The sequence below is a fragment of the Miscanthus floridulus genome, chromosome 7 (assembly GCF_019320115.1).
Source record: "Miscanthus floridulus cultivar M001 chromosome 7, ASM1932011v1, whole genome shotgun sequence".
Classification (NCBI taxonomy): Eukaryota; Viridiplantae; Streptophyta; class Magnoliopsida; order Poales; family Poaceae; genus Miscanthus; species Miscanthus floridulus.
Window position 1 is genome coordinate 56,411,855 of NC_089586.1, and position 9,568 is coordinate 56,421,422.

Consider the following 9,568-nt stretch of genomic DNA (forward strand, 5'->3'; position numbering starts at 1 on the left):
AATGATTCCGAGGCGGCGGAATCGACCGTTACAAACTTTCCGAAGCAACCACAATCTCTCGGTTGCTCTCCGGCGACGCTTAGCCGTCTAGGACCGAAGAGTCCAAGAGTAACAAATGCGAATCACGAGATTGACAATATGCACAAGTGCTCAAGTGGTGGCTTGCTCTCTTTTTCAAATTCTCTCTTAACCCACAAATTGATTTTGCAATTTGGATCACACACTCACTAAGAGAGGGTTTAGGAGAGTTGGCAAAGCTCAAAAACGTGTGTCTCTCTCAGCAGAATCAGCAGCCTCCAAAGGTGGAGGCTTGGGGATATTTATAGCCCCCAAGGAAAACTAGCCGTTTTATAGCTGTTGCAATACCGGACACGTCCGGTATGACTCATACTGCGCCAACGGTAACTAAATTACAGTGAAGTTGTGAGGCGTCGGAACTCCCGAAGAACGCCGGGACTTCCGACCGTCGGAACTCCTGACTCAAGTCGAAACCCCCGACCCTCAGTAATTTTGAAAAACATGTAACTGAGTTAAAGTTAGTGAGGTGTCGGAACTCCCGACACATGTCGGAACTCCCGACCGTCGGAACTCCCGACTCACGTCGGAACTCCTGACCCTCACGGCTTTTGAAAACTAGCCGTTGGCTTCTGGTCATCTATACCGGACACGTCCGGTATGACCAGGACAGTGAACCCTCCAAATCAGTTGAAGTGCGAGACGTCAGAACTCCCGACCCATGCCGGGACTCCCGATCGTCGGAACTCCCGACCTACGTCGGAACTCCCGACGAACCAATCCCGAGAACAATAATTTTACAGCTGCTGGACAAATACCGGACACGTCCAGTATTGCCAGACCAGCAAAAAATCAGTTAGCACTTTTGTCGCTCAAATAATCAAACCTCACATGGGTTGGCTTGAGCACTTATGAAACATTATCTATCAACATGATGCATCCCTCTTAGTAGTACGGCATACCTATTAAACTCAAGATAAACGGAAATATGAATTTGTACCACTTGAGTTGTTCTTTCAAATTGATGCCGTCCCTTCCAATCTTCATCAAGTAAGGGTGCTAACATGTTGATGTTGATCTTTTCACTTGAGCATAGCCATCTTGAGCATGTGACTTGATTCCATTCATCAAGTTTGAATAATCCCAAATGTATCAAGTCACTTCCATCAAATACTTTATTATAGATTTGATCCTTCACATCAATATGACCATCTTAGCTTGATTAGTACCTCAACTAAATGCAAGTACTTTCTTCTTCACCCTAGCTAGGTTCTTCTGCCGCCAAGCCGTCGCTTGCCCTTCACCCTTGCTTAGTACCTCGAAGCCTTTCCTTGCTATCTTCACCATCTCAAGCCATCAAGTCACATCTTGTGTTGAATCATCCATTCATATGTATTGTTATCTTTTTCATTTTAATTTAGCAAGCTTCAAATATGAGACCATTCCATATGCAATCCCTCGTGTCTCATTAACTAATAATTATGAGCTTGCTTTCACATAGTACATGGAAATCCCACAAGAAATAAGCCTTCACATGAATTCCATTTGCATTGTTGTCTTGTGCTTGAACTAGATTATTTATACAACAACACATCATTTTGGCTTTCATTAAGTACCTGTGAGATAACCTATTACCTGTTCACACTTAGCAAACGGGTTAGTCCTTTAATCACGTTGTCATTCAATCATCCAAAACCCACTAAAGGGCTAGATGCACTTTCAGTAATCTTGCCGGCGCATTGCAGTATCTCACCTTCACACGGCCTGATCTTGTTTATGCAGTACAGCAGGTGTGTCTACACATGTACGACCCACGGGAACCTCATCTTGCAGCTCTGAAGCGGATTCTTCGCTATGTTCGTGGTACTTTGGACTTGGGCCTTCATATCCGTGCCTCCAGTCAGTCTGATCTTGTGGTCTACTTAGATGCAGATTGGGTGATTGTCCTGACACTCGTAAGTCTACCTCGGGCTATGCTGTGTTCGTCGGTGACAACTTGGTCTCTTGGTCCTCCAAGCGCCAGAACACTGTCTCCCGCTCCAATGCTGAAGCTGAGTACCTGTGCTGTAGCTAATGCTGTTGCAGAGGCTTCCTGGTTGCGCCAGCTATTGTCCGAGCTACATACACCTCTGCGTCAAGCAACGTTGGTGTATTGTGACAACATCAGTACAGTTTATATGTCTTCCAACCCCGTTCAGCATCAGCGTACCAAGCATATTGAGATCGATCTTCACTTCGTCCGAGAACAAGTGGCTCTTGGTGTTGTCCGCGTTCTTCATGTCCCGACGACGTCCCAGTTCGCCGACATCTTCACCAAAGGCTTGCCTTCTTCTGTCTTCACGAAGTTTCGGTCCAGTCTCAACATTCGCAAATACGACGCTGTGACTGCGGGAGGGTGTTAGACTGTAAATGTATATATGTGTGTGTATATGGGCCTGGGCCTTTGGTATAGCCGGGCCGGTCCTCTATTTGGTTAGAGAGATATGAGGAGATCTCGATTTAGGTCTTATTTCTATAAACCACGAGATCTCCTCTCCCCTCTATATATATATATACACACACGTACATAGATCTCTCTAATTAATTCAATGTATTATTCCACGCAATCGTTATTGCTTTCAGATAGGCACCCGCCCGATGCTGACAATTTTCTGGTGCTGTCAAACGCAAGACGTCGTTTTTAGACAGGCGATCTCCTGTAGATGTAAGCGTTCTTAAAATTGTATTCCTGTCCTAATTGTCTATTACTCTAACGTATATTAGATAGGTATGTGTCTGTGTCTGTTGACGTATATTAGATAGATATGTGTCCTAATTGTATTCCTACTTGCATCTCGGCTAGAATGCTAGGAACAACTGTAAACTACTAGGCCGTGCTTATAATATAGAATCGGAGCATGCCTTGGATTTGAAAATATAATATATTGGCAGGTGAGGTGATGGATTTGAAAATTTATAGATGTGCGGATCTCGTTGAAAGAGGAAGTGGTATGCAGGTCAACGCTTGCCCAGCCTGTCGGCACTAGTAATGTTTCTCTACAAGGCTACAGCTACAGCTACTGAGCTACATATATGGCCGGGCCTGCTTGGCTCTTCTTCGATATACGTCCATTGCACCGGCGGCTGCCACAAAGTCGGAGCTCGGAACATACCACGCTCTCTTTTGTGCACAACTCTTGTCTGTCTTCGTCGGTGAGCGGTGAGCCGCCTAACTGCTTCCTGTGTTTTGATTTTTGAAGAGTTGCCTCTTTTTGTCTTCACGTCCTGTGTTTTTGTCTTTTGGGTGGTTGTTGCTGATGCCAATGTCTCCGATCCTCTCTTTGGTTAGGTGCTTGCTTTGGTCGCTTTCTGTGATTCGCTGCTGTGATTGATTGTTCATCCATCTTCAGAGAGAGTTGGTTTGCATGGGGTGTGTCTCCTCCAAGAAGTCCAAACGTCCTCCGGGATATGTGGATCCCAATATCTTGGCTAAAGAGACTACCTGTAAGAATCTGAATACTCGAATCTCATCTCAAGAATAAAGGAATATAACTGAATAACCCTTGTGTTTTTGTCTGCTTGTTGCAGTTTCTGTCAATGAAGTGGAGGCCCTCTATGAGCTTTACAAGAAGATAAGCTATTCCATATTCAAAGATGGCCTAATTCACAAGGTACTGCCTACTGCCTGCATCAAACGCTTCTGTGGTGGAAAGTTCGTTAGACCATGTGATTCTGAACATCTAGAACTACATTTCCATTGAATAGGAGGAGTTCCAGCTTGCTCTCCTCAGGAACAGCAACAAGAAGAATCTTTTCGCCGATCGGGTCAGTTCCTAGTTTATGCTCCTCCAAATAGCAGCAGTTATCTGTAGGATCCTTTTTGTTTAGAGAATTTTTGGGACTGTAATATGCATAATTCAAGGAGTATGTACCAATTGATTCTTTCTGGCCTGGAAACTTTATCAGTAGTTAGTTATCTTCATGCAAATTAAAAACTTTTTCTAGAATTATCTTGTCTCCTGCCTCGCAAACTCTAAATTATGTTCATATATGTGAGACTTTTTTATACTGTTCTATAATATGTGCAGATATTTGATCTGTTTGATCTGAAGCGCAATGGAGTGATTGATTTTGAGGAGTTCGTTCGGTCCCTCAGCATTTTCCACCCAGATACGCCGATGGCAGAAAAGATCGCCTGTAGGAATAAAAAATTTCTATTCCAACTCCCATTTCCTGATGCAACTTGCTCAGCAACTTAGTTTTAAGATTACTCTGATGTAGTGCTTCAGGATGAAAATTGGGTAAAGTTCAATTTGTAGTTTTGCCAATTATTTTTCTCACTTTTTACCTCACAAAAATGTACAGAAGAAACACGGCTTCTGACAAGTAAGGCAATTTTAGAAGATAGAGGAAAACATGAACCGGTAAAAACCATTCATTGCATAAAACTAGCAGAAATATTTAATTTCTAGTATGATAAGTTAGTAACTTTTTTGATCATTTATACCAAAATTATCTTATCTCTTTTGTCATCTACCATATGTTTCTTCTCTGTATGACATATTAAGGAATTCTTCCTTTCAGTTGTATTTCGGCTATATGATCTGAGAGGTACTGGATCCATTGAACGCGAAGAGGTTTGTGTCATTAATCTTCTTTGAATCACTTAATATTCTTTTTTTCCACAATTGCACCTCCGATACATAACCTAGACTTCAGCATGCATTCAGTAAGTAATGAAGTACCTTTTGACCTCCATTCAACAAATTAAGACACAGTTGAGACATTAGCCTATTATGTTGGAATTTGGAAATAACACTCCCTTGTCGCTCCAAATGAATGTTTTATATATATGCACTAAAAGTGGTGTGCAAACTATTTTAGCTTTGGTTAACTCCGAAAATCCTATGTTAATAACTGAGTCTTTTTCTCTAAACATTCATGCAGTTGAAGGAAATGGTGCTGGCCATTCTGAATGAATCAGAATTACTTCTTTCTGACGACGCTGTCGAACAAATTGTTGATCAGGTACAGTGCTTCAATAGAAACCATTACTTTCATCTCGATCATACCACCTGTTGCTTGGTCCACAAATATGTCCACCACTGAGCTTAAAGCCTTAAAGTGTACTGTGACACATCTGTTTGCTCTAAATTTTCATCAAGCAAAGTGCCTGGTAGCTTTCAGCCAAATTAATTCCTTCCCAAACTTTTACTATAATGTTTCAATTTTTCAATTCAATTCTTGTGGCGCAAGAAGCACCACATCGCAAAGTCCCCAGCCAACAAGACATGGATTTTATGGCATGCTAACTTAAGTTTTGGCAGACTTTCAAGCAAGCAGACATGAACGACGACGGGAAGATAGATCCTGATGAATGGAAGGTGTTCGCAAGTAAAAACCCAGCTCTTCTCAAGAACATGACGCTTCCCTATCTAAAGTAAGTTTACAGACTACGTTTTCATGTCGTAAAAACTCTTCGTGTTTGGCTGAAAAGCTTACATGCTAACCATCACGTGACTTGATTTATCGAGTGGTAAACTCTGATGACTTGTTGCATTGTGTTGTGCATCTTCTATACAGGGACATAACCATGGCGTTTCCCAGCTTTGTTCTCAACTCTGGAGCTAGTGATGAAGAGTTGTAGCACCCGATGCTCTCCGTATATTTCTCAGTGTGGGCATGGGCGATGGCCAAGCTGCTGGTAAGGAAGTAACACTGGTCACTCAATTGACTCAGGTTTCAGACAAACAGCAGCAGCAACCTCCTGAAGGTGCAGGCACTACGTATCAGTGATTTGAAGGGTCAGAATAGGAATACTATTGTGGCAACCCTAGAGAAAACGCACTGAAGGGTGCAACCAAGCCATTGCATCTTTGTAAGCAGGTGGTTCACTTGAGGGCATCGTTGTAAGGGACAGAATGATGAGTGCTAGGCCTTCCTCTTTTTTCATTTTGCTTTAATTCATGAGGCTGTAAACAGTAAACTGGTATGTGATCTTTGCTCTCGTTGCCCTGTGTTGTTCTAAAAACGCTGTTTGTAATCACCTTGGTTACGTTTCAATAAATTTTCAGTAGAGACCCCTGGGCCTCTCCTGTTTCCTCAAAAAAAAAAAAAGTGGATGATTACTAACTGATGATGCTGCAGCACTAGCTTGTAACCACCTGTAAGCACTGGAGTACCCATGGTCAACTTCTGTTGACTCGTAAAGGTTGTATATTTTCGACTCACGTTTTCTGCAGAATTGTATGGACAACAGTTTTGTCAGAATGTTACTTATTTAGAAACATACATTTCAGGTACAATCTCAAATGAACTTTCAGTCACCGAAACTATTCATCACTCATTAGCACCTATGCCTGACAGCATGTGTTCCAGTTTGACCACTATAGATCCCCTACATTGCATCAACATACCAAGGAACAACATCTTGCTTTTCATGTAACCTGAGCTATCTAAAACTGACAAGTCTATCCTTATAAAGTATTTGTAATTCACAATTCTAAACATTTCAATTCGGCTTGTCACTTCTTATAGGTTCTCTGAAACGCATGTTAAACAAGTCATTCCAGATTGGTTCTACAGCTTCAGTTTTACCATCTGTTGCAGGTCCAAAGGATAGCACATCTTGGTGTGCTGACTGGACCACACATTATCTGCCAGGATGTGGTTGACAGCCTCTGTTGGGTGGAATTCATCCCACCAGATATGGCTTGATGCATCGCTGCATGCCATCTGTGGAAGAACGCACATGATCAAGCCTCCATACTTGCCCAGCCCACAGCAAGCATCAGTGGTGGTGACAAAACCTGCACAATGTCATATCTCAATGAGATGTAAGTGCTTCCCCAAGGCCAGCAAGTAATCCAAACTTACCGATAATTAGTTTGCTCACCATAATGCTCACGATTGTTTAGTATGTCCACAGACCCCTCAAAAGTGTCGCAATAACTGATCATGGAATCTGGATGCTGGCTGATGAACTCGCTAGACATGTGTCTCAGGGCATAGTTGAACTCGATCACGACATTGTTGATATAATCGATGCATTCCCCAGTTTGACTGCCATACTCCTCGAGGAAATGAGGTGCACAACCAACAGGAGGTAGGCCCATCAGTATGACTTTGCGAACATTGATGTCGTACAAATTCTGCATAAAACCATCACTATCAGAAGAGAGAGCGGGGGATATACAACTTGATTATATAACAAGGTCCACAGTTAATTTGACAATAATGAATATATGAAAAAGAAATAAAAATACAGCATTCCTATTAATACTGAAGGTCTCATAAACATTTAAAAAACTAACAAGTTTCCGCCCTTTATCTATATACATTCAACTCTTGGGTGTCAGACAATACAACCATGGATGTGAGTATGTGACAACACTGATGGCGAGTGAGACACCGATGCTAGTCGTTCTCAGGCATGGGAGTGGGAAAATTGAATGAATAGACTTCCTAACTAACTAGACTCTAGGTCCTAGTGCATTATTTTGGACTCAGCAGAGACGTGCACAGCAGTGTGCTACGGTACCTGTGAACAGAACTTTGGAATTGAATATACCGTTCATTGGGCCCAGTTGGATCCTGGGCCATGACAAATTCACTTCAGAAATATGGAAGTGAGCATATAATTGAATCAAATATAAATTCACTCCAAGAAGTAATTAATATCAACTATAGTCCCTATCCTTGGTACACTCAGGGTAGATGTATTTCAATGAACTAAACTTAGTATTTCATCAAAATGCTGTGACTGTCATCAATTTTGAAATTTAGATTGCAATAGCTGTTCAATTGTCAAAGAACTAAAGATGAACATATATATAGAAAACCAATGCATTTATTTCTTGAGCAGCAACCCACATTTGAAACTAACAGCCAGCGATATATCCAACTAAGGAAATTTGTAAAGGTCTTACATCCCAGAACTACCATAATTAAGGTTATCTGAATATCTATTAGGTTACTCCCTTTCATTTGTTCAGATCAGTTAGCTTTCGAAATTGCAAATGTCATACAGTTCCCACATAGACAAATATGAGTTTAAAATTCAGAACACTGAACAGCAACAGACAAAGGAGGATTGTAGCCTCAGCCTGGATCATTTATGCCAGTTGCAAGTGAAAATAGTTCAGGCATAGAAAATCTGTCAATATTTCAGTCAAGGAACCAAAGTACCAAACTATAAATAGAATAGCAGCACAAAGTTGAACCATACAAGTATCACAACTGATGCTCACATGACTAAGGCTAACAACGGCTAATTAAGCGTGATACCACCAACTCACTGATTTGCAGAAGAACATAGCTATCAGCCTAGCAAGCATATATACCATACACTCCAAAAATAGAGAAACGTGGCAACCAATGCTGCACTGAATGAGCTAACTGGAGAAGAAGAAGCGCACCTTGATTTCCTGTCTCATTGTACTGACAAGGAGCTGGTTGAACTCCCAAGGGAGGTATCGCATCTGGACACCAGACACATTGCGCAGGTAGTAGTGGATGAAGTCATTGCTCCCGATGGACACAAAGAACACGGACCTCCTGAACAGGTTGGCCACCGCGGCCTCCCCAAGGGCCAGTGACAGCTGCTCATATGTGTCCTCGACTTGCTGCACCTGCTGGGTCAGGGATACATGCATTCCCTACAGCACAACCAAATCAAGATTGCAACTAGAATCACTAAATTAATTAATTTATTTGTCAACTAAATTATGACAATGCTGCCGAGCTAAGTATAGCATTATGGTATACATACAAGCTCAGAGCCACTGCTGGAGATGATGCCGGCTGCCGCAGACGCGTAGTTGACGCCTTGTATCATCCCATCAATGTTTGTGAGGCCAACATCGGCGGCGCCCGTGCGCATGTTCTGTTCAAGGTATGGAGGCACGAAGGGGAGGCCCAGCCGCTCCGCTGCACAAAGACCATTGATATAATGTCGCTGGACCAAGATGGAGAGGAGGCCGCGGAGCCCGGCCTTATTACCGATGTAGTCGACGGGGATGCGGCCGTTGGAGAAGCGCCCCGTGGGGCGGTGCGTGTCGAAGTCCCGGCCGTAGGGCTCGCGGTCGGCGCGGGCGAGCGTGCCCAGGTAGTTGTTGGTGCCTACGTCGGCCGTGGAGTCGCCGATTACGAAGAGCGCCGGGACCAGCGGCGCGGGCCGCGGGGACGAGGAAGGTGAGGACGTCGAGTTCGCTGCTGCGGCGGCGGAGCATCGGCGGGGACCGGAGAGGAACAGGAGTAGGAGGGCGAGCAAGGGCGCCACCGCCATTTCCGGCGCGCGGTGGTGAGTTGGCGCGCTCAGCTTAGTGTGTGCAGCTCTGGGCCGCTTGGCTTGCCGGCCCGGACGTCGTGTCGTGAAGTGGGTTGCTGGTCGAATCTTGTTAGGCCTCCTTTTTTATCTTAATAATTGAAAGATGATCTAGTTAGGGGTTAGAATTAGATGATGCATGCTAGAAGAGAAGCGTACAAGTGGCCAAGATCGTACAAATAATATATTTTAGGATGTATATTAGTATACACATGTTCATACATGGTCACACTTTGCCAAGCTGTAATA

The 9,568-nt window shown here is 43.3% G+C and overlaps 2 protein-coding genes across 3 annotated transcripts; one reads left to right on the forward strand and one right to left on the reverse strand.

Moving 5' to 3' along the window:
* Positions 1-2,944: 2,944 nt before the first annotated feature.
* LOC136463275 (calcineurin B-like protein 7) lies at positions 2,945-6,090 on the forward strand. Of its 2 annotated transcripts, none has more exons than XM_066462289.1 (9): positions 2,945-3,214; positions 3,405-3,498; positions 3,583-3,665; positions 3,760-3,819; positions 4,083-4,191; positions 4,579-4,631; positions 4,942-5,022; positions 5,322-5,434; positions 5,578-6,090. In XM_066462289.1, exons 2-9 carry the CDS (start codon positions 3,420-3,422, stop codon positions 5,639-5,641), a joined length of 642 nt encoding a protein of 213 aa, XP_066318386.1. In that variant the 5' UTR covers positions 2,945-3,214; positions 3,405-3,419; the 3' UTR covers positions 5,642-6,090. The 2 variants fall into 2 exon arrangements, with proteins under 2 accessions (XP_066318386.1, XP_066318385.1); XM_066462288.1 differs by having other exon boundaries at positions 2,948-3,214; positions 3,344-3,498.
* Positions 6,091-6,328: 238 nt separating this feature from the next.
* Positions 6,329-9,318, reverse strand: LOC136463276 (GDSL esterase/lipase 7-like). Its single transcript, XM_066462290.1, has 5 exons — positions 8,995-9,318; positions 8,765-8,922; positions 8,412-8,651; positions 6,890-7,145; positions 6,329-6,803 (listed from the first exon to the last, which is right to left on the reverse strand). Exons 1-5 carry the CDS (start codon positions 9,278-9,280, stop codon positions 6,574-6,576), a joined length of 1,170 nt encoding a protein of 389 aa, XP_066318387.1. The 5' UTR covers positions 9,281-9,318; the 3' UTR covers positions 6,329-6,573.
* Between the last annotated feature and the right edge of the window lie 250 nt (positions 9,319-9,568).

Coding starts and splice junctions, on each gene's coding strand:
- LOC136463275 (XM_066462289.1), top strand. CDS start 3,420: ATGGGGTGTGTCTCCTCCAAGAAGTCCAAACGTCCTCCGGGATATGTG. Junction 4,192..4,578: donor GATGGCAGAAAAGATCGCCT/GTAGGAATAAAA, acceptor TCTTCCTTTCAG/TTGTATTTCGGCTATATGAT. Junction 4,632..4,941: donor GATCCATTGAACGCGAAGAG/GTTTGTGTCATT, acceptor ACATTCATGCAG/TTGAAGGAAATGGTGCTGGC.
- LOC136463276 (XM_066462290.1), bottom strand. CDS start 9,280: ATGGCGGTGGCGCCCTTGCTCGCCCTCCTACTCCTGTTCCTCTCCGGT. Junction 8,923..8,994: donor CATCCCCGTCGACTACATCG/GTAATAAGGCCG, acceptor GTCTTTGTGCAG/CGGAGCGGCTGGGCCTCCCC. Junction 8,652..8,764: donor CCAGCAGTGGCTCTGAGCTT/GTATGTATACCA, acceptor GTTGTGCTGTAG/GGAATGCATGTATCCCTGAC.